Here is a 24653-nt window from a genome sequence, read left to right as displayed (position 1 = left end):
CTTCTATCAGGACAACTGAAGTTGTACACTACCATTTTATGAGGACTGGTGGATTGAACAATTAAGTAAATATATTAACAATGTAGAAAGGATAGCACCCACTAAACACTTACATATCTCAACATTTCAGAAGTGGCCTATGGTCAGTTACTGAGATCATCTGGTATCCATAAGGGACATGAGGATGAAGGGTGACTCCCCTTCTTTTTCTTCTTTTTTTTTTTGGTACTGGGGATTGAACCCTGGGGTTGGGGGGCTTACCCACTGAGCTATACCTCCAGCCCTCTTAAAAAATATTTTATTTAGAGACAGGATCTCATTAAGTTGCTTAGGGCCTTGCTAAATTGCTGAGGCTGGCTTTGAAATTGATATCCTCCTGCCTCAGCCTCCAGAGCTGCTGAGATTATATGCATGTCCCACTGTGCTTGTTGGGTGACTCCATTTCTTTCCAGAGGCAGACTGGGGTCAGTATTCAGTACTGGTGTGGGAATTCAGCATTTCTAGAATTCCCTTGTAATTTGGTACCATGAGGACAGTATTTGGATGGACTTTTTCAAACTTTAAAAATATGGACATGTTGCTTCTTTCTTTTCTTTCTTCCCTTGAAGAAAAGCAAGCTAGAAATTTATATTCCCTTTTTCACCCACCCTCTTCCTGCCCTATCTTCACCGCTCCCCACCAAAGAAGTAAACATGTGATTTGAATTCAAAATATCAATGGTATGAAAGCCATTAGCACTTAATTTCAATTTACCTCCTGCACATATGGTGGATGGTTCGGCTGCTAGAATTTCAATGCAGGACTTCTTCAAAATCTAGGAGAAGAAATAAAAAAGTAAATGTCTAGCATAATTTGTTAAGAGATAATTGAGATACAGATAGGAAAATTCAAAGCCATTAAGAGCAGCAGTAGGTGTAAGGGAGGGTAATATCTTTACTAGTATCATCAACACCAAACATTAATGTGCCAGATTGTGTTAGATGCTGTTGGGTGTCCTATAAGAATTATGAATACGAATTATCAGCAGCTGGGAGCAGTTGCACATGTCTGTAACCCCAGGAGCCAGGAGGCTGAGGCAGGAGGACGGTGAGTTCAAAGCCAGCCTCAGCAATTTAGCAAGGCCCTAAGCAACTCAGTGAGACCCTGTCTCAAAATAAAATACAAAAAAAGGACAGGGGATGTGATTCAGTGGTTAAGTGTCTTTGTTTTCAATCCCTGGTACCAAAAAAAAAAAAAAAAAAAAAAAGAAAGAAAGAAAAGAAAAAGAAAAGAAAAGAAAGAAAATGAGAGAGAGAAAAAAGAGAGAGAATTATCAGCAGAGGCTTGATAAAGAGTTCTTGAAACGTGATGTACACTTGGCATGATAAATGACAATGGCCAGTTATGTGGTGGGAGCGAGGGTGAGGAGACACATAGTGGGAGCTCTGAAGTTCCTGGGGAAGATAGTTTGGGCAGGGACATTTCTAAGGGTTTCATGGAAAAGGTGGGAACTGAGGGTGGAGAGGAGATGGAGAAAGGTGGGCAAGGGCATGTTAGGGTCCAGGTTGGGAATGGCAGGAGCGGAAGTGAGAAAGTAGAAATGCACAGACCCCTTCAGCTACCACAAAAAGAGCTTGAAAAGTAGAAATAAAAGAGTGATAATAGATAAGGCTGGAGGGCTAAGGTGCGGATGACCAACTGTCCCTAGGTGCTGCACAGATTACTCTTCTTTTGTAGGAAAAATCTGGAAAGAGGATGTGGCAGAGAGCTGTGCCCCTCTCTTCAAGGGGACCTGAGCCTTAGTTAAGTGGAAATGTACTCTCCTCTGGAAATAAGCCTTGCAGGGTTCACTGGGAGTCTGATGAACCCAACGACCACACAGGGAATTAGTAATGAAGACTTCTGGCCAGAGCAGGGCATCTGCCCGGTCGGACTTCTCTCTACTAGTTATGAATCCTGCCTCTTGTTGAATACAGATCCTAAAATTTGAACCAAATATTTTAAACAAGTATGGAACACTGAGTTAATTTGCTAACCAAATGTGATATCATTTCTGGGGGCTTACTACTTTGAAATTGCAGATGGTTCAGGGGGCTGAAGAAAACCATTTTTTTTTTCTATTCATGAAAAGACATTTGTTAAAGCAACTAATGATGTAATTATAAAATTTAAACTGTAAAAGAAGAAACCATCTTTTTGCAGTGGGGAATGTCTATTTATTTGCATTGATACCTTTAGTTAGATATGTTTCTTGTTCCAACTTAAGCAACACATACACCACAAGACACAATAAAACAAAGATGCAATAAATTATAATGGGGGAATGGATTCAAGGGCAGACAGGAGAAAGTTGATACAGTGAGTGAGAAAAGCACACAAAACATATGCTCTGAGGAGTTTATTTCCTCGCTAGGAGTGGACTTAATTCCAAGCTTTCTAGTAGTAGCGAGTGAAAAAGTCAGACATTTATGAGTGTTTCAATCTGTGGAATAAAAACCATTTCTCAGAAGAGCTAATATTTACCCATTCCAGAGGGAAATCTGGGCGTCCTCATAGAGAAGCATTGTGAAAGGAAATGAAGAAATAAGCTTAAGAAAAATCTTTCTCTGATGCTTAAATGATAAAACATTAAAAGTTATCCCAACAGGTTCCTTTACAACCATGTCCTTTAGGTAACTCTCTATATCTAAGTCATGCAAAGCAGCATTTCTTTTTTTGGCATTTCTAGAATTCACTCTGTACAGTTCCATGGCATGTTAGTACTTTGCTTCCCCTATCTGTTTACTAATTCTATAGTTGGGAGCTGTTCCCTGAGCTTGTGCCTAACTTCCTGGCCTCTGGCTCACCAGCCCCCTGCCCTCCAGACGCAGGTGCAACCTTGGTACCTCCACTGGCCCCTAAGCCTGCCTGACCACAGCAGGAAGCGAGTGCTCCAAACTCCTGTATCCCTCTTGCATCTCTGTTGGAGTCTGTGGTCCTCACACACCTGGCTCTGGGCACCTGGGGTCAACAGTGAGCTCTGAGTTTCTCTTCATTTTCAGTCTGATTTGGATCAGGGACCTCAAAGACACATGCAGGGCACCCAAATTTCCCTGCTGGCTTTTCCATCCTCCCTTTTTTTGTGGTCCATCTGCCTTTCTGGACTCATGCCTTCAGCAATGTCCCATGACTGGGGCTTGCCTGGATCCTGGGGCACAGTGACTTGTATCCAAAATGACAGCTGCTGCACCTGGATGTGAGGATCTCCCCCATCTCCAGTTTTCTGCCATTGGGCTCTTAGTGCCTCATGGGCCATCTCACCCAGTGGTTTCCATGACATGAGCGTCCAAACAGGCCACATTTGAAGAATTAACTAGGAGGCAAAACCTTGGTAAATAGTGGCATTAGAACAACATGAAGCTGTTTTTTGACATTTTAAATAAAATTCCTCAGGCATTGGACATTTCCTAATAAGTTATTTTATCACCCACAACTTAAAGATTTCAAAACAGTCCAAGAATAAGAACTAAACAATCGGATTTATCCTGTCTCCATTTCCCAAGACACATATATAAAATTTCCATGTACATAAGTTTCTGGATTTGGATCCATGTTTTTGAACCAACTCTAACATCTAACCAGGGGTCAGTAAAAGAAACACCAGTGAATCTTTGACCACTAAGACACACTAACAGAGTCTGTCAAAACATACATATGCTATATTATTCTCTCAAAGTGTGTGCAATTAGCTGACAAATCTAAGGAGTGCATGAAGGGCCAAAAAATGTCAGCCAAGTGCTGTGATTCAATCAAGTAAAAACACAGTTTTCCCAATCTTAATTTAAAACATCTGGAAGGGATGCATTACAGCCAATGGAGGAAAATTTATCAGTGAGGGGGATGGGCAGGATTTGTCTGGAATGATGACTTCTATTTGTTTCAAATGTCTGCTTCCAAAAAGTAGGAAGTCATAATGGTACCAAGTGGATGTGGGGGGTTCCCTTGATTATTAGCAGCCCAGTCACAGGATAATTATTAGTCTGTCTGAACTATAGTAGACAGCAGATCAGTGTAGGGACTGCAGACTTATAGGGCAGTGAGGAGGTAGAGGCTTCCTTCCCTTGCCCCGGGCAACAGTAGCTATGGAGGAGGTGAAGACACAGCTCCCAGGAATCGCTAAAGGGAAATCACTAGATGAAAAGAGACTCACACAGGGTTGGGGTGACATCGAGATAAGGTATAATTGGTTCGTATAATAGACCAGGCCTATACTACCACAGGCTTCAGATATGATCTCACATGAGGAGTTGGGTCTTGGCTGTGATCCTACACTTACCTGATCTAGGCTCCTTGATGATTCTTTGAACTTTTTGAACCCCAATTTTGGGAAGCAATTGAGCACACTGAATACTAGTCTGGCATCAAATTTCTTGGGCTTGAGCAGTGAAAACTTGGGCAAGCCCCATGATTTCTCTGAATCTCTTTCCTCATATGTAAGAGTGGGATCATGATATACTACCAAAAGCTTAAGCATAAAGTTACTAGGCTGGGAAGGTTAAATAAGATCATGCAGGCAGAGCATAGCACAGTGCCTGGAACCTGGTTATATGCTTGATGAATGTAAGCTATTATTACCAAGAACTTGGGCTCCAGAGATAGAGAAGAGATTTGAGCTCTGAATGTGTTTATATTGAGATCCAAGCCCTACCACTAACTGGCCATTGGGCTTGGACAGGTTATTAAACCTCAGAATCTCATCCATAAAACTGAATAAGGAAAACATGACTTCAAAGGGTTGCATGATGGTTCAATGAAATAAGAGACTTGCATGCAGAGATATTGAGTTTGTAAAATCAATTGAACTTAGGTGATAAAACTCATGGGGGATTGGAGGTGAGGCAGAGTGAGATCAAGGCAAGCTATAAGGTTTTTGTCTTATAGACAGAAGACAAAATTGATCGCTCAACAGATAATCCATGTTAAAACTATTTTCCAACCCTTTGGCCACCAGCTGGCCTGTGTACTTTGTGAAAATAAGACACCAAGAAATGTGTTCTGAACAACCTTGGTAAAAAGCCCACAGGAGGACATCTGACACATATTCAAAGAATGGTAGCTGTGTGTCGTTACCTACCACTGCTGCTACAACCCTTGGGCAGGAACCACAGTTCATATATGTTTCTGCTCAGTCACTCACTGGAGCCTCATGCTTAATCATATAGTGGAGACTGAATCCATGTTAAACTATTTTCCTGCCAACTTTTGGATAGATTTCAATAAGAAAACAGATGAAAAAGCAGGCTTAATTCCATAAAGAACTAGACGCAATGTGTTGTTACTGGTAGGGTTACTTTCTCGAACCTTCTTGAATTATTGGGGGAGCAAGAGAGGTAGCAGCTGGAAAAGGACTTTGACAAGTTCAAAGAGCTGTTTAATATGTTTAAGTGAAATCCATTGTGGACCAGTCCAGGTTGTATAAAAGAATTTGCTCTCTTTGGAGTCTAAAAATCTAATGTCCTTTGTTATAAAATTCTCTGTTTATGCAGAGATTTCTCAAGAATCCTTAAAGAACAGTGAATATTTTGCACAGTTATTAGGAATCTCTGCCTTATGACAGACATGCCTCTTTTTCCCCCACATTAGTCAATCTTTACTTGGCCATTTCCTGTTGTGTGGGTTCATCATGGATGATCCTCTTTTTTCCATTCATAGTATACAGGGGCCTTTTGCTTTCACATGTTTTCAAAAAGTCTTTTGGAGGATGTTCCTTGATGTCTTCCTTACATCGAGGGGAATGTACTTGTTTTATGAAGTAGGCTGGTTTGAGGCTGGTTAGCTATCTGTTGACAGGTTGCATCTGTCTAGTTTCCTAAGACAAAAAATTCCTACTCTTCTCTCTTTGTCATGCTACTACTTCAGTATAAACTCTGCCACTAAGTCCTGGTACTCTGACCAGTGCAGTACCACCACACTTACCTACAATTTAGTGTAAACCACCATCCTTCAGAGGAATTCTCATAGTTCAAAATCATATATATTTGTTTTTTGATTGTTTGGTTGTTGTCTTTGTGGATTATGAACTCTACCCGGGCAAGGATTGGATTTGTTTTCACCCACTGCCATAGCCATGATGCCTAACCTGGCATAGGTAGGCATTAAATAAATATTTATTGGATAAACAAATGAATAAATGGCATACTTCCTGCATGGCTTTATAAATGGGATTATAGCACATTATGTATTAGCTTCCTTTTTTTTTCCTTGGAAGTGGAATTAGAAAGTCATCTGAATACAAGATCGTATTCTGCATCCTGTAGCGACTGGCTCTTCATGTGAGGCGAGACCGTCTTTGGGAACTGCCTTCCTAGGGGGACTGCTTCATCTCCTCCATTTCTTCAATGGCTGATCTCTTCAACAGTCACATTGTCAGTGTATCCTTTCCCCCTAAGATCTAGGTTGGCCTGCTTTTGTAAAAGGCCTTGACCTCTTTACTTGAAAAAAAAAATGTAGAGGTCTGTGTTTGGCAGGTGGGGTTCAGGCTCCTCAGAAGGACCACACCCTCCATCACGGCTGATGGCAGAAAGCACGTTGGATAAGCCTGGGGATCACTGCTTTTAGGAACATCCAGGTAGCCTGGGACATAAAAGTGGCTCCTCTACGAATTCAAGATTGTCAGTGTTGCTTCTGTGAATTTTGAAGTGATTGACTGAATAATTTATTAGTAAAATGTTAGAAAAAAAGAGACATTCTTCACTTTTCCTCATTAAATTCCATTCCACACTTCAGATTCCACTCCACCTTTATTGTCCACAATGGCCATTATCCTAAGTTCATGTCAGTTCTACAGAGTCTGACTCTAAAACAGAATTTGAAAATTATCCACACATCTTTCTGGAATTCATACATGGTTTTATGTATGCTAGGACAGTATACCAAATAAAGACTCTCTCATGCACAAAACACATCATTAAAGGTTATGGGATTTAAAACAATAAAGCTTTGCCTCAGAACACGCAGAAGTTTTTGCTGAGGAAGGATACTCAGCTTCGCTTACACAAATGCTGTTCTTCTCTGTTAGTTTCACACACAATGAGCATCTGGTCTGGAGAAGTGAAGGACAAACAAGCTTCTGAAACTGAGGAAATTCATTTTTTTTTGTTTCCCTCTAAGCTATTTTCCTTTCATATTTTCAGAAGGAAAGCTCAGATGGCTGTGAACTCCAAACGGGGTTGACTTAGTAAGATGAGCTTGTCGAGCTCCTGTGTGCTGGGGAAGGAAATGGCCTTCTGTGGGAGCTGATTTTATTCTAAAATTCTGCTGTTGCTTTTACAATGGGTCTGACCAGATTCCTAGGTGAAGAAGGAGCTGCACAGGAGTGGGATATGCCCCCTCCGCATCTCTATACCTGTTCACGCTATGGTATTTGTATTACTTTGAGGCTTTTAAAAAAGCTGAATAGAAACCAACATCTTAGGAAAACTGCCTGGCCCGAGTGTCTGCAAAGTCTGAGTCTAATTAATGACTGCTGAGGCAAACGATTTTTTTTTTTTAAGATTTTCTGCCCTGCTACAGCAACTACAATTGATTCTATTTATATTTTGTATCCAGTCCTGGCAATGTGAATGGAGTCCAGAATGCCATCTTTTCTAGATGAAATCTTGGAAGAGAGAGTGGGGGGGGGGGTGCCTGAGGGGATTTTTACAAGAAACAGAGCCATAGAACTGCCCATCTGTTGTGCAGTGTAGGTCTTCCATGGGTCACGAATATTGTACAGTCCTCTGAGCTGCTTTATAATTAATAAATACGCCATGCTCAGTGCTGGAAATATGACACAGCGGGCAGACTCTGGGATTGCACAATTTAGCATCTGTCCATGAGGAATGGTGTATAGCGTGGCAGGGATCCAAGTGCCAAGCAAGAGATTCTGAGGACGGATGCTACTGAAGTTCAAGGCATCCAGAGTCTGTGATGGAGGAGAGACCAGGGCAGGCTCCCTGGAGGAGACTGAGCAGTGCCTTGGGATTCAGAAGAGACCTTGAGACAGAATCAAGATGGAGCAAAGGTGCAGGGGTTTCCACTAATGATAAATAAACTTGATTTAAGCTGCTGCTGAAATGTGCCTTCTGTCTTCTAATCCTGCAAAGAGGACCAGTTCAACAGCCAGACACATCTCGGGAATGCGACATGGATTTTGATTGGAGAGAATCCTTTATCAGTTCCCAGTGGGGTCTTGGAAGGGTGGGTGGGAGGCAAACCTGGCAGACAGACTTTGCCTCTTGTCACAGTTTTTCTAGGGCCTGGGCCAGAATTTGGTGGGTACATTTCTTCTACCTTCCCCTGGGTGAAAGGGAGAAATCAGCATGGGATCCAGTTTTTATAAATAAAAATAAATTGATATATACCATAGAACAGACGTATTCTTCAGTTTTGATGATCTTACAGATTTCATGATAACAAGGATGTTTATGCCAAAGCTTGCAAAAAAAATTCTTGCAAATGCTGTTGTGTTTGCTCAATGCTTGCTGTTTATTGTAGATCAAACATGCAGAAAGCTCCATGTGCTGACTCACCCTCTTATTAATAGGAAGCCAAACCAGGATTAAATAGGGCAGGAAAGTGCTCCTAGGTGGAGGTGCTTGGTGCCAGCAACTGGGTTCTCCTTCTCGTGGACAGTGTTCCTGGTTCTAGACACTGCCCTCAACTGCACACAAAGTGGGGACAGCTGGGAGGAGAAGGCGTCATGGTAATTGGGTCAAGGGTTGGGATTCAAAGCTGCCAACCCATTTCAGTGTTATCTGAACTCAGCTTTCATGCAGATTCCTGTTTCACTGCCCATAGCACTTTAAAAAGGAGACAAAGACACTGGAATCTTTGTTTCATATTTTCATATAAGAGTTGGTGCTAAATTCACCAGTTATGGTCTGTGGAAATTCCCCAAAAAAAGCCACAAAAGGAAGGCAAAGGAATAGCTTCTTCCTTTACAGCTTTATTGGCTTATAGGGCTATGAACTTGCAAACATTCACATTTTTTCCTTAAAGTTTTATCAGTGTATTCTGCAAAAGCTACTAAAAATACTCTCATGTCCTCAGAGGCAGAGTCCTATGCAAATGTGGAAAGAAAGGTGTTTCTTTTGGTCTGAACATGGCCCTCTGTGATCTCTGTAGCTTTTTCCAGATATGGAAATTTTTATTACATTGGGACATTTTCATTCGCTGAATAGAAACAATAGCTTAAGAGAAATGCCTGACCTAAATGTCTGCCAAAGTCTGAGGCTAATTGTCAAATTGTCACCTTCTCATGATCATGGAAACTTCATCCGGTGAACAGTAGTTGAGATTTTTGGAGGTGCTTTCCATCAGCAGTAAAAGGCAAAGGCTCCCTACCCACCCACTATGCACCCAGACCAGGCTGCAGAGATTCTGGTCTCCTCTCTGAACTTAAGGTATCTACTTGATATCAACAGCAAATGGTGCTTGTGAGAATCTGATAAGATGATTGTGTAAAATGACTTTCACAGTGCCTGGTATATGATAAAAACTCACTAGCTGGTGGGTTTTGTTATTATTATTATTGTTATTTTTACCTTTGTAAGGAAACAGAGGCAGGAGAAGGCATGGGCTCTGGAGTCACAGAACTGGGTTCCCACCCTGCTTTCCTCTTTAGAGCTGTGTGCTCTTGGGTGGACTTTCTAGCTGTAGTTTTTTTCATCTGTTTAATGGGGATAAAGATATTTACTTCAGGGCATTGGTGAGTTTTATAAATGGAATGATATTATGTGGGATAAAGGGTCAACACTTTTTAAAAAATATTTTCTTAGTTGTCCATGGACTTTATTTATTTGTTTGTTTGTTTATATGCAGTGCTGAGAATTGAACCCAGTGCCTCACACATGCTAGGCAAGCACTTGACCACTGAACCACAACCCCAGCCCAAGCAATAGCACTTTGAAGAATAACCCATTCTCTAAATCTGATGTCTAAGTACATTTGCCTCAGAGGAGAGAAGATTGAGAAATCGCAAAAATACCAAGAAGGCACCAGATTGAAGGCATCAGGGGACTTGAGTTCATCCACCTGGATGACTATCCCTGGATAATCAGCTCCTGGTGATCCAGCGGTGACTTCCCATTTCCTTAGACATGCGCAGCTGAGCATCACAGAGAGGGCAGGAACTGTGGAGCCAGACCTGAGTTTAAATTCCCCACTCAACCACTATGTGTAGGCAGACGTGGAGGTTTATCCAAACTTCCTGAGGCTCAGTCTCCTCACCTGTACACTGGGGATAGAAATCCTTCTCCTGGGAGTGGCTGGAGAGATCCTAGCAGAGGAGCCGGTGGAGAGAGATGCTCAGGAAGTTGGTGCTATTTCTTCACACGGGCACAGCCCTGGTGTCCACAGATTCTGAGCGCCTGGGTACTCACCATCCACAGGAGACGTGGATAAGATGCCACAGTGTCTCAATCTCCTGAGTCTTGACTGCAGCCATGATTGCTCTGTCCTCAGACTCCGCATCTTGCTGTAAGTTCCCACTGTTCTTGAGGTCAGTTCCTGCTGTTCTTCAGGTCAGTTCCACAGCCTATAGTTCTGTGTGTTTCTTCATCTTCTGTCGTTCTCCACCTTTGAGACTCCTCTTTCACTTTATTTTGCACCATCTTAGGACTGCGCTCTGCCACCAACTTTGTAGTTATGCTCTTCTCAAGGATGGCTTCATTTCATCCTTTAGGTTATCCCTACAAAAGAGCTTGGGTTCTCTGTCAACCCCTTACTTCTACTCTCAAAATACTATTTCTTTTAACCATTATCAGTTTTAATTATATATATTTATATATTATAATTATATATATATGCACATATACATATATATGATATATGTATATATACATATATACACACACAGTTGTTTTTATGTGTCTCTCTCATTAGATCATAAGCTCCACAAGACACAGTCACTATCTGAGTTAGTTGTAACTGAATGTCAGAAAGGTTTTCAATGAATCTTGGATGGATGAATGAATATTAACCCCGACATCTTCATTTGAGGTTTGAAAATACAATCTCTATGGGCAAAAAAAAACCCCTTTGTAAACCATTTGAGCTTATTAGAAGCTGCTCTGCAACCTTATTTTGAGTAATTAAGCCCAGTTCTATTTGATTATAAGAAAATTACTAGTCGAAAAACAACTTCCATGAGAACAAGCTGGAATAGATGCTTCAGATGGGGCAAAAAATGAGGGTTTTCTTTTCCGTATCCAGAAGGGGAAATGAACCTACTTCTTAAAAATAGTTAGCTGGCTTTTAGGCCATAATTATTTCTGTCTGATTTGAAAAAGATGAGCCCTGCTATGCCTTGTCCCTGTTTCTCTGTCCAAGCAAACCGATTAACAACTGCCATAAACATGGGTTTCAAGTACTGGGAGGATCAAATAACTCCCAGATAAACGCTTGCAAGAATGTTATCATTCAGCTAAACGTTTGGAGACTGAAGTCTCAAATTATTTTTCTTCCCTTTTTGGGACACTGTTTTGCTCAACTTCTAACACATCCTTGGAGTTATTTCTGTTTGGGAATGAGGGGAGTTTTACAAACATCCGGGGCTCATGTTGAATATGAGAGAGCTGTTAAGATAAAATATTCAAGGACAACACTGATTTACGCAGATAAAAAGAATCTAATTTTTTTTGGTAGGAACAAACTCTTGAATGTTAAGCACATGGCTCATAAAAAATCTTAGAGATTAAAAAATGTATAAAAAGATGTATCCCTATCATCTGAAGGTAGGTCTACTGTTGTCACTACCTGATACTGCATCTGGTGTCGCCAACCTTCTTCCTATGTATGTAGACACTGCCGATAACCTTCTCCTAAAATATCGTTTGTTGCATGTTAAAAATGTTCCATTACTTTATGAAGGACTAGAAGAGAGGCACTCAAAGGCTCCAGACACAAAGGAATGATATGGAGATAGAAATGCTAATTATGCTGATTTGATCAAAGCATGTTATATACGCGTATTGAAATACCACACTGTACCCCATAAATAAGTACAACTATTACATATAAAGAGGAAAGAAAAATAAAATTTAAGGCTTTTGCAAGTGTGTTCCAATCCAATCAATGTCCAGATTCCATTATTCCTGAAACATTCCTGCTAGACAGTCAGGTATTATCATTATTGCCTCCTGAAGATGCCTGCTCTTTTCCAGCCTCCAGGAAAGAGGCAGAGGTCATGCCATCTCCCCTCTGGTGCCACCCACCAACACCCCACTGAGCTTTCAGTGAGCTAGGTCTGCCCTACTCTCTCATGAAGACTCCCACCAGAATAATCTACCTCTGAGCTTCTAGAGGATTCATGGTCAGCCCCAAGTCCTGCTGTTAATCATATTTTGTATTGTTGGGTTGTTCTTTTATATGTATTTTAGCTCTTGGTACTTATATAACCAAGTGTGTTAACCCTATAAATTATTTGGAGCAAAACGCATAACTGGACCCATATTGGACCTGATTCTTTTCTATGCTTTCCATAATTTCCACTTTCTGGCTAAGGTAGTTTGGGTTTTTGTTCCTGGCCAACCACCACATCTTGAATAGGAAAACCATCATTTGTACACATTTAAGATAAAAATTTCCAACCTAAAATGGAATTATTTTGCACAGTTCTGAAAACTTATGGTCACATATATCAATGTTCTAAAAGTATACCCTGTGCACTTATTCTTTAAAAATGAGACTTAAAATATGCAGATTCCTTGGATAAACCACCACTGACAGCAATAGAATCTCTGGGAATAGGGCCTAGGAATTGATATTAATTCTCATGTGATTTTTATGCACATTCAAGAAAGCTTAGAGGATCATATAATGATAGGAAATGGGAGAAAAAATTATTCCTGTGTCTTGAGTACCTATTATGTGCATGGAGAAATATTAGATATGTCACCAATAATGTTAAAATCCTCCAGCAAGACTATAATGTCAGTTTAAACATCAGCCCCTTTTTTACAAATAAGAAAACAAATATCCAAGGATCTACAAGTGGTGAGTGCCTGGGTCAGCACTGAGACTCTGGACTGACCAGCTCCCAAATTCTTTCCTCTTGTTCTGCGGTCCACTCTGCTCAAGCTCCTAGCAACCCTTGGAGGCAAAGCAACACTGGTGGCTTCCAAGGTTGCTTGGGGGGGGGCAGATCTTCAGGCCCCAGCTAATGACCCCTAGATGAAGATCCACTTAAGATATCTTATGAGGACAGTGATCCTCTGGGATCTGAATTTGCATCCTGGAGCCCTAATTGGGAGCCTGGTGAGTTTCCCCTGATGACCGCAGCATACTTGTCTGGTCACAACCTAAAGGTAGAGGCTGTAGCACCTCTGAACATCATTATAGTTGCAGCATACACATTGGCCTGCCAGCTGAGGGTGTAAAGACCAGCACAGGAGAAAGGAAAGAAACATGCACAAAAGGCCAAAGAAAGATCTGGGACATAGTAGACCCAAAGATAATACGGGGGAATGTTTTCTCTAGCAGAAAAACACCAGCCTCAGAAAGAGGGGACAGGGGTATTTGTTGCAGACTGGAGATAGAATGTGCATGCACATCCACCTCAGAAGAAGACCTCTACTCACGGAGTGTATGATGCCCTGCAGCGCCTGGAAGCCATCATTCACTGGAAACACATGATCCTTACTGTCCGCAATCCGGGCCAGCTGAGAACACAGCAAACACACGAATCACATGGAGCCATGTCAGGAGAAAACGTGGAGAATTTAGGAAAGCTACTGGGTCGAGGGGCCCCATCTACTTCTAGAACCTGGAGGAATGTGAGGCCCTCAGTGGGCTCCGGGGCATCTCTGAAGAGCCTTCAGCAGTAATGAGCTTACCAGGAGCCCCTCTGGAGCAAGACTGAGGGGCAGCTCCAGCCTTTACATTTGTTTTAATACTTTTCTCCTTGGGAGCAGAGGTAAGATTGTCCAGATGGATGAACATTTGGCCTGGGTTGATATATTTATGGATTTGGGGATATGCCATTGGCTCATTTTTCTCCCATTCACCCAAATTCCTGCTGGCGACTTTATTTGAATCAAGCAGACTCAAGTTTCCTTTCAGAGCAACTTTCAAAATAGATTCAGGCTTTGGTGTTGGGTTAGATCAATGAATGTGGACCCCTGAATTTCACTGAAACTTTTGACAAAGGAATGGACCACTGTATTTTTTTAATAGCAAAAACTTTAACTGCTCCTGCTTTATGGGGCAGAAGACAGAGGGCAAGGAGAAGTTGATCTGAGAGCTTTATCCCAACCTCCATCTTTGTATAGTCTGGGGAGGGCCCCAGTCAGATTCAGTGCTGGCAGGCATGGTTTTAAAAATAGCTCTTACTGTTTTTACCAATTGCAAAAATAACACATACTCATTGTGAAAACTTAGGAAAAACCAAGAGAGTTAACATAAAAAGAAAATAAAAGTTACTCAAAATTCTTCTATGTCTACCTATATTTTTCTATCTATATCTATCTTTATCAACAATTATATAAACATACATATATAGCTGTTCATACCTTCTCAGTGCAAATGCATACAAATTTATTCTAAAAGTAGCACTTACTATTATCTTCTTTGTAATTCTGTTTTATTTTCTTAATAATCATAAGCATTTACTTATGCCATTATAACAAAAAGAAATCAGGAACAATGTTGAGGAGGACTTATTTCAGTCATTAGCAAGTTTTCATGATTGACTGATATGTACTTGGGCATCTTTTGGCCCACTGGTCCAATTATTTCTATATTTTTGTATTGACCATGCATTGTATTTTTTATAGCAAAAAAAAAAGGTTGTCATTTTAATTATTCTAAAAAAGGGTTTTAAGTTAATTCAGATCTGTTTTAACACCTTGGCAATTTAATGTTCATCAAGAAAGCCGACCAAGAAAGATGCTGCTTAAATGGTTCATGTTGAAGACCCCAAGTGTTTCAAAAAGTGATTTCACATTCTTTACACATCCAATAATTTTTTCCTGCTTAGCATTTGTGGAAAAATAACCTATCTAAGGCATATCTTTCTTGGCGATGCACCCTCTATACTGAATATATGTTCTCTATGAGTCACAAGGTCAGTATGTTCCCACATCTGAGGAAATTCATGAACGTACCTGTGTTTCATTGAAATCTTTGACACCAACACAGTAAACAATTGCACCCAGATCTCGGGATCTGTTAGCCTGGGATAGGGAAACAAAAGACATTAGAAAGAGAAGCAATGGCAAGAATACTCCTCTTGGATTTGTCAGACTAGATTCAACAATTAGGTATTTATTGAGCACCTATGCCAGGCACTGGAGAAACGATCTCTGTCCCCAAGAGCTCCCACTCCAGGGAACATCACATTCTAACCTAATGCAAGTAGACCAGGGGGAGTGATAACTCCAGCAAGAGGTGTTGAGAAAGATCTTCGGAAGTGGAGTCTTGATGAAGGGGTTTGAAAGGCAAGAGGAAGAAAGGGAAAGTGCAGGCTAAGACAAGTCATATTAAATATTCTGGGGAAAGAGCATCTTTCCATTCTTTAACAGATTTTTTTGGACACATTTTTCTTTGTAATGGCAGCATAGTATCATAAGAGAATGTGACCTTTGGAACCAGATATATCTGAGTTTGATGGTTGACTTTACTCTTTGTAAAGTGGTTTGGGGGTTAAATGAGATAATACAAGCGGAGCTTGTTTCAGAAGGCCTAGAACAATACAGATTCTTGCATATGTCAGGATTCCCTATGAATAAGGCTTTTTTCATTTCTATAAAATAAATCAGTTTAATGGTAGGTCTATATTTGAATAAGTGAACCCAATTCATTATGTTGTGTTCTCAATAACTAATCATTGAAAGGGCAACATAAGGGCTGGGGTTGTGGCTCAGTGGTAGAGCACTTGCCTAGCATGTGCGAGGCCCTGGGTTCGATCCTCAGCACCACATAAAAATAAATAAAATAAAGGTATTGTATCCAACTACAACAAAAAAATAAATATTTTTTTTAAAGAAAGGGCAACATAATGAATAGCATTTGGGTTTGGGCTTGATTTTAATATTTGGCTTATTAAAGGCTATGATATTTGATTTCCAGGTTCTCCCATGTTTCAGAACAGAAAACAAAAATTGGAAATCCTTGGCTTATACAGTAGGTACTCAGTGAGTAATCAATAGTGAGCATATAGTAAGTGCTCAATAATATGTGCTTGTTGATTTGAATTGTGTTATCCTCCTTCCCTCTCCCAATACTCCAACCTACTTGTGTCTGACACTGAATTCTAGAAGTAATAGAAACATCTCTTTTTAAAACTCATGTTAGAATCATTCCCTGTGGCTTTCAGGATAAAATAAATGTTTAGATTTAGTCTAGCTCCCACCTTATCTGCAATAACTCTGACTGCTCTCCTTTAGCTGGGCTTTCTATAGAATTATCAAGAATGGGAAAGCTTAATTTCTTTATATCTTCTTGAGCTTTATCTTTTTTGTAAAGCTTTCTTCTATTGGCATTGGCATTCCAAATATTTTTCCAAGTCTGTATGTGCCATACCTAAAATGCCTTTCTACTAACCCCTATTTTAAGCCACTGACACTCATTATTTATTTTATTTTCAGCTCTTCCCTTATGAGGGTTTTTACTTTATTTGGCTATTATTTCTGCATTCCCATCACATAGTTTTGACCTTAGAATATAGAAATGTATCATTTCCCAAATACTCAGGGGTGTCTGTCTCCGTCACATGAACTTGTGTCTTTCCCCATGCTGAGCCATCCTCTGTTCCAGTGGGAGGAGGGAGATAATGAAGCCAAACTCTATTTTACGGTGAGACCCCTGAGGGCAACAACAGCATCTTGCTTACCAGTGTCTCTTGTGTCTAGACAAGAGCTCAACACATGCCAAGCTCTGAGTGAACGAACGAGTGCATACTTCATACTTGCAGAGGGAGCTAAAATTAAACTAAATCGTAGTGGAGAGCTTGAGGCAAGTGTAATACTATGACAAAATCCTTTCCCAAACCCAGCAGTTCTCTCCCCCACTACATTGTCCTTTCCTGTGTTTCTTTCTACCTTGGCCTGAGTGAGCCTGTGACATTAATGAGGCTTCATTCAGTACATTCCCACAGCTAACATGTTTCCTTAGCCTATACAGAGAGTTCAAGTCCAAAACATGGATGAAAGGCATTTCCTAAGTGTAAATACAACTTTATAATTCCTGAGTAAACCTTTTTTTTTTTTAAGTTTAATGGAAGCTTCATTTAGAGAATTCCTTCACTTGCTTTGAAGAGTATTTTGAGAAGATAATCAAGGAAAAGAAGAAATACAGAAGGAGAGAATACAATGAAATCTGTCACCAATTATTGTTTAACTTTGGCTCTTGGAGTGACAATCTTAAAGGTTAGCATATGTGGACAAGATTGGCTTTTACAAATTTTGAGCAATTCTTTCTCTTCCTCCTGTTTTAGAAGAAAATATGAGGAAAAAAATGGTAACTTTTTTTTTTTTGCTTAAAAGTATGTCAAATAGTATGTCAAAACTGCTAAAGCAATACGATGCCTTTAATAAAGGCACAATAGATATTTTTTTATCCCTCTAAGCACAAAGCAATATGCAAAATTTTGCAAGAGGAAAAACATCCACCATGTGAAACACATAAAACTTCACTTTAAAAATGAATTATTATGATCGTTTTTACATCTGAAACTATTTCATTCAGGGGTTTTACTGAGAAAATCTATCACTTTGCCTGAGTAAAGAGGCTCATCTCACAGAGTGCAGCCCATTTCAAAGACAAGCCCTGCTTCAACATTTTTGTTTGTTTTATTGGGATGCTGCAGATTGAACCCGGGGCCTCGCACATGGTAAGCACACGCTCTACCACCGAGATACCTCCCTGCCCCCAGATATGTGGTTAGACAAGGCTGGACCATTACTTACCTCCCTCTCTGAATAGAAAAAGAGATCTTCATGGAGTTCCCCATCAGTCAAAGCAATGATGACGCTTGCCGTCCTGTACCCTGCTCAAAACAACACAGACCAACTTAGTCATCCTGCCCCCTGGGAAACCCACTCTTAGCCCTGGCATTTGATCTCTTATCATCTCAACCACCTGGAAGTCAATATTGTGAGAAACACTAGCCTTTCTTTTGGGACTGGGAAGCAATTCCAGGTTGGAGAAAACTTCGTCAGAATAGCCTCAAGGAGGCATAAATTTGGTTTCCGTGTTTCTCAGTCCCATCTCTCCAAATAGTCAGACTTGGTGAAATGGTCACTGAATTAATAACTGGCAAGAGCACCAGTGAACCATGGGTGATTACTTTTTTGTTAGCCATGCACATGATTGTCACCCAGGCCTCTACCACCGGGCTTACTGGTCCCTCTCACGTGCTGTAGTTGACCACATACACCATCCCTTGAACACCGTTTGGCAAAAAGTAATGGGTATCATGATTCACAGGCTGACTGGAAGTGGTATGGCAGCTGGCAAAACTTATTAGAATTCTTTCAGTGTTATTGAGACTTCTAGTAACAATGCTCATAGTTGATTTATACCAGCAAGTTTTGGTGTTCATTCTGGGTCCCTTCATTTTGTTGCAGTTTAAAGTCAAACAGGAAGTGGATACTTCTACAGGCCTAACAGGAAAAATCCCCACTACAATATTGATTCTTTTTAAAGAGATTTGCTTGAGATAAACAAAGCCTACCCATGAAAGACACTGTAGTTGTAATAGCTCAAATGATTAAAAATTTTGTCAGTATTTGTATTGCTAGTCACTCTACTCTACTAAGTATATTTTAAGCATTTTTTACCTAAATGAAGAAATGTTTAAACCAAACTAGAAATCTTGATCTTAATATATTCAATCAAATTAATGAAGAGGCTTGGAGCTCAGAGAAACATAAGGTAACAAGATTTGACATTAAAAACCCAAGACTTTACTAATCCATCCAAGCATTTACTAGTTTAATGAACTCAACATGCAAAATTATTCACAGGAATTAAAGACTGTGGTCATAATGGGATCCTAATTATTTTTATGTAACTCTTATTTTTATGTAACCCAGGACAGTAGAATTTGATCAGGAACGTGCCATTTTCTATGCATTCTTTTTTTGGTAATGGAGTGTGTTTAAGGATCATAAACAATATCATCCATGTCTTTTGAAACATAAAATTACTGAGGCATTTTTTTTAGAAACAAACACAGAATTTTTAAAAATATATCTTTATTTATTTATTTTTATGTGATGCTGAGGATTGAACCCAGGGTCTCACACCTGTGAGGCAAGTGTTCTACCACTTAGCTATAGCCCCAGCTCTAAATATTTCTTAATGGTAATTTATACCACAATCTTACCTTGACTGTTTTCATAATAAATCTGCTCACTGGCCTGAAAAATACATGAACAAGCCATTAGACCTACAACCACTATTTGTCACTCTGAATACCATTTTGGGTGATAGGCTGTGGGCTGGCTATGCAGGCCTGGGCCCAGTCTTGATTCCTTGTGTAATTCACCCAGATATCAATGGGTAATATTCATGTAAAGTTCCTCTAAATCTTAAGCCATACAGTTGTAATCATGGGTCAGTGTCTTACTTCTCAGAGTCTAGACTTGTACATTGCTAGACAGCAGGAAAATCCCACCTATGATACTGATTTGCTTGAGATAACAAAAGGCTTTAATGTCCCTTAAAGACACTGAAATTCTCTCTCAGTCACGATTGCTGCCTTCCAACTAAGATCCCTTTAGGAATTAGGGGACTTGGGTGTAGCATGAGTCATGAGCCACATCAATCATTAGTTAACAAGGCCTTTATCAGTGTCAGCAAAAGAGGAAAGAAATTCATTTCCTTAGTTGTTTTGGATATAGTTAACTAGTGCAGGGAGAAAAATTGTACCATCTTGCCATTGGTTGTTATTCGGTCGCCTGAAAACATGTGCTTTATCTCATCAGTCATCCCTATGTTGACATTTCAACATCACACTTTATGCCTGGGGTTTAAAATGGTTTTAAAATTACCCTTTCAAATCCTTCATGCATGTAAGTGTCTCCTCCTGGCAGAACCTTCTGGAGTTCTTCTAGGCCTTGACGGATCTGTTCCCTGAAATCCAAAGATATCCAGTTAGTCTTCTAACAATACTGCTTACTTTGCTGTTGAAAGTCTTATGTGCTGGTCATCTTATTTCTGTGGCCTCTGCTGTATCGCCCCCAAAGTCTCGCTAAAACCATCGAGGGAAAGTCTTTATATTACATCATCCATTTAGGATTGGCCAGAGCATAGGATGAGTGAGATTTCAAGGGCTGAGGGAAGGGTCCCTTCAACAGGAAATTCTGTTTGCTCATGAAAGGTTTCCCTCCCCATAACAGGGACAAAGTTTTCATTTGGTGCTAGAAATGAGTCTTAAAACACAACTGCTCCAGAGGGGACCCGACAATGTCTGCAAGGGCAAGTAGCTCATGTGAACCAGATAAAAAGCATGTACCAGGCAGCCTGAGGAAGGCCACGGCAAGGCCACAGGCAGGAGGGAGAGGCATCCAGAGCAAACTCTGCCACATGCCCTGCTGCGCCAAAGGAAACCATGCAGTCAGCTTTGAAAATAAAGACCTGAGGAATCTATGCTTTCCAGGATGACCAAGAGTGTTTTCTGTGGGCTGGTGCCTGTGTTTTCTTACTCTGGTCCTTCAAGGTGACGGTGGGGGCAGGAGGAGGAAGTGGGACATGGCATGGGAAAGAGTGGGACTGGTACTGGAAAACATGAGTGGTTGCAGACCATTCTCCCTGGAGCATAAGATGCCCACATTCATATCCCTGGCTTTTAAATCGCTCCACATTGTGCCCCAAATGGCCAGAGAGTGTAATTTATGAAAAAAAAATCATAACCTTGTTCATAAACTGTAAGCCTAAGAAAGGGTTTGAAATTGCCTTCCTCCCACTGAGGGCTCTTTAGTGGCAGAGGTAGAGATGCAGTATTTAAATTAGGAAGGGAAGCTCCTTCTGGGTAGGAAAATAACCTAGCATTTATTGAGCATGTGCTATATTCAAAGCACTGCTCAAAGAGTTCTGACTCCACCTTGTGATAACCTCTGAAGGTGGGGATTTCTGTATCCAAGGTGGGTGAGAAAGCCTGAGCTTTCTCAGGTTCAGGAGGAGAACAGAGACTTGAAGTCAAACCTGTCTGACCCCCAAAAGGCTTAAAATTACTGTATGAAGCATTATGCCAGAATGGAACAGTGTTGGAGAAGCAGGCGGCTCTCAATAACATCTAAAATCAACCTCATATGAAGAGCAATGGTCTTTTCTAACATCAACTGGGTATTTATGATGTTTCAGGCTCTGTTCTAAACACCTGGAATGTAATTCATCTACTTAAGCACAGAACAGTTCTTTGAAGTAGATATCACTGTAACCTCCATTTCCCAGATAAGGAAACTGCATCAGAGAGAGAGGTTAAGAAATTTGTCCAAGGCCTCTCAGCTCACCAGTGGCAGACAGAGGTGGGATTTAATCCCAGAGGTGCTACTCTCAATTGGTGTGAAAAACTCTATCTTGAATGAATGAATGAATGAAACATTACAGTTCATCCTGGTAATGCTTGGGGAGAAATTCCAATGAAAAATCAACCTCATGTGAAAACAGATGTGATGGGTAGCTGCAGGTGAGGCTGGATCACCTGGCTGGTAGAGATTTTAAAAGACAGACCGAAAAGGCCTTAGCTGAGGCCTGTCCCTAGGCTGCAGATCCTTCTCTGGTGGAATATTTAAGATGACTTCACTCAGACTTGCGGAAACGTACTGATTGTTGTCTGTTATCTTATCAGTGCTCAGATATTGAACCACATTCCCAGCTGCCCCAGTCAGAACTGGAAGGCTTCCTTGAACCTCTAGGCAGACTCTTTCTTATTCTCCAACATTCGCCGGCAGCACATTCTGTTGTTCTACTGCAAACATATCTAGACCATGGATTGCTTCTCTATCTCTTCTGACAACAACATGGTCTGGGGCATTGTCATCTCATGCTTAGATCACTGGGACTTGCCCTCTTGTCCCCTTTAAAATACACATGGAGTCTTTCTAAAACACACACACCAACTCATGCCATTCCCTCCCTTACTCAAAATACTTCAGTAATGGTCCATTGTATTTAGGAGCTCTTCCCAAATCCTTCACGGGGCCTTGCAATGTCTACATGGGATGTTTCCTGCCTCCCTGCCCACCCTCATCTTGTACCCCTTTGCCCCTAATTCCTTCAGTCACTTTGCTCTTCCCAGGCTCCTTTCTCTGACAGATCCTTCACATCAGCAATCACTGCTGCCCGAGAAGCAGTTTATAGGGCTACTTATTTTCTCTGTGATGATGGGAATCAAACCGTAGGCAAGCACTGAGCTACTCTGCCAGCCCCATAGGGCTAATTCTTACCCAAATTTCAGTTCCAGCTTAAATGTCAATTTTTCAAGGTAGCCTTCCCCAATCTAAATTATCTCCCTCTATTAGACGTTCTCATGGGATCCCATAACTTTTCACTTTATGACACTTTGAACATTTTATAACCAATAATATTTAAGTAGGTAATTATTTGTACAGTGTTTTCCCCTCCTAGTTTTAGACTTTAAACCCCATCAGAGCTGGACCATGTACATTTGGGTCCCGACTATAGCTTGTGGGTCCACTGGAGTGCCTGAAACAAAGTAGACGTTCAACAAATATTGAAGTGGTGGATGGAAGGAATGAACATCTCCATTGTTAATCACCCTGGGAAGAGGTCAATCTAGGGAAAGGGATGAACTTGACTTGGCCATGTGGAGGAAGGTCAAGCAGAAGCTGGCCTGGTAACTGGCATCAGGACAAATCTGGGTCCTTCCAATGGTTAAAAAGTTCTTTGTATTGTATTCATTATATTCTCTCCAATATTCCAATATAACCCAACAAAAAGCACAGTTAAATTTCAACTCTGTTATTTGGTAATGAGAAAGAGGAAACATCCCATGCAGCCTGAGGAGAGATAAAGAAGAGAGCTATGTCCTTCCCCAAGGCCATCGGGGGCGGAGTGTGGATGGCATGAGCAGTCATTTGGCAGAGGGCAGCCCTGTCCTGGCAATTCCACGAGGGTCTCAGCAGCAGAGGCAGTGACAAAGTGACATGAAAGTGAGTCTGGGATAGGAAAATCAGGGTCTGTTTCTGTTCCTAAGCACACAGCTGTAGCACCATAAAATCGTGAAGAACAGTGGGGGGCCCTACTAGAGAGAGGGGGGTAATTTCTGACAACTAGGTAGGAGAAGATTGGGCACTAAAAGTATATATGACCTTATTCTTTGGCTATGGACTAGTGAGATCTGGGAGCATTTTGGTAACACTAAAACTGGAAGACCATGTTAAGACTGAAGTTTTTAAAAAGAGGATTAAAAAAAAAAAAAGGCATATTGGGGGTGTGGAAAAGGTTCTTTGGCTTCACTATATTTTTTCCCTGCCAAATAAAGTCTGGGAACTGGGGTATTTTTCTCTAAGCCTATTTCCTTTCTTTTATAAGCATTTTCTTGAGCTTTCTTTCTTTCTTTTTTTTTTTTTTTTTTTTGTACTAGAACAAGCAAAGGCTGTTTTGGAAAATGTCCTTATCCTTGATGCTTTGTGTCTGTTGAGATAGGAGCTCATGAACTGAGAGCAGCGATCACAACTTCCTGATATACCAGTTTCTTAAGAGATCCTGTAGCTCGTGGCCCCACCTCCTCGCTCCCAGCCTGTTCTCTAAGCACCCACAACATTTAGACAAACAAAACAGATGGTTTCATGGGAATCGTAGGTCTGTTTTAATTCTGGGACACCAGAACTATTACTAAAGGTCTATTCTTTGCACTCTCTTAGAAACCAGAAAATTGGGAGAGAGATCTTTTAAAGGATGATAAGAACTTCTCTGAGAACTCAGTTATTTCCAGATGCAATGTTATCTTCCTGGGAAAGGAGACAGGCTGGAAATCCTAGGAGAGAAACTGCTATTAAAAGGTCTTAATTTTCCTTGGTGGTTTCACATGTCTGCCACTGTTGTTACTTAGGAGCTGAGGGTTTTCAGGCCACTGTCTTGTGTTTCTTTTGTGACTCCCACAACACTTAATAATGGGCACAGAGTTGGTGATTGCTAAAGAAATTATTCCATTTGGGGTACATCATTCGTTCACTGCCACTACTATGTTTCTGAGCACATATTATGCGCCAAGCATGCTTGTTTGTAGGGGTAGCAGATGGGGAGAATCAATCATACTATCTTCTGGACTTTTTTGTTGATCTGGGAATTTTTCTACATTTTAGGAAGATTATGTTCTGGGATTTGGGTTGTGCTGTAACATTTTGATAATATTTGTTGATGAAAGCCTTAACACATACATGCATGTCAAAAAGCACTTCAACAAGTATCCTACTGATACTCCCACTGCAAAAATCCCCCTTGGGCTTATGAAGCATTTAGTGTGTTTTTTCCCTAGAAAAACCACCTCCACTCTCACCCCCAAAATAACCCGACATCAGCTCTGCATTGTCAATGTTTTTTATCTCTTGTACAAGAATGTTCATGGACTTGGACTTTTCTGAAGTGCCTCACAGTTTTTGGCTTTGGAGTCTCAGCTTGTACAGTAAACACAGGTTGATATTACCATTAACCCTCCTCTAACAATATTTCCAGATGGCCAATGGCTG

General features: G+C 40.8%; 1 protein-coding gene across 1 annotated transcript in view; it reads right to left on the bottom strand.

The window, feature by feature from the left end:
- Antxr1 (ANTXR cell adhesion molecule 1) overlaps nucleotides 1–24653 on the bottom strand; it is a 226441-nt gene that overhangs the window by 149933 nt on the left and 51855 nt on the right. The window contains exons 4-9 of the mRNA XM_026387240.2: nucleotides 19992–20073; nucleotides 19325–19358; nucleotides 17904–17983; nucleotides 15102–15170; nucleotides 13578–13658; nucleotides 754–814 (exon numbers count right to left, since the gene is read on the bottom strand). Of these exons, the coding sequence (XP_026243025.1) occupies nucleotides 754–814; nucleotides 13578–13658; nucleotides 15102–15170; nucleotides 17904–17983; nucleotides 19325–19358; nucleotides 19992–20073 (407 nt within the window). The remainder of the gene's footprint in view (nucleotides 1–753; nucleotides 815–13577; nucleotides 13659–15101; nucleotides 15171–17903; nucleotides 17984–19324; nucleotides 19359–19991; nucleotides 20074–24653) is intronic.

The sequence above is a fragment of the Urocitellus parryii genome, chromosome 12 (assembly GCF_045843805.1).
Source record: "Urocitellus parryii isolate mUroPar1 chromosome 12, mUroPar1.hap1, whole genome shotgun sequence".
Taxonomy (NCBI): domain Eukaryota; kingdom Metazoa; phylum Chordata; class Mammalia; order Rodentia; family Sciuridae; genus Urocitellus; species Urocitellus parryii.
Note: the sequence above shows the minus strand (reverse complement) of the source record. Positions and strands in the feature narration are given on the sequence as shown.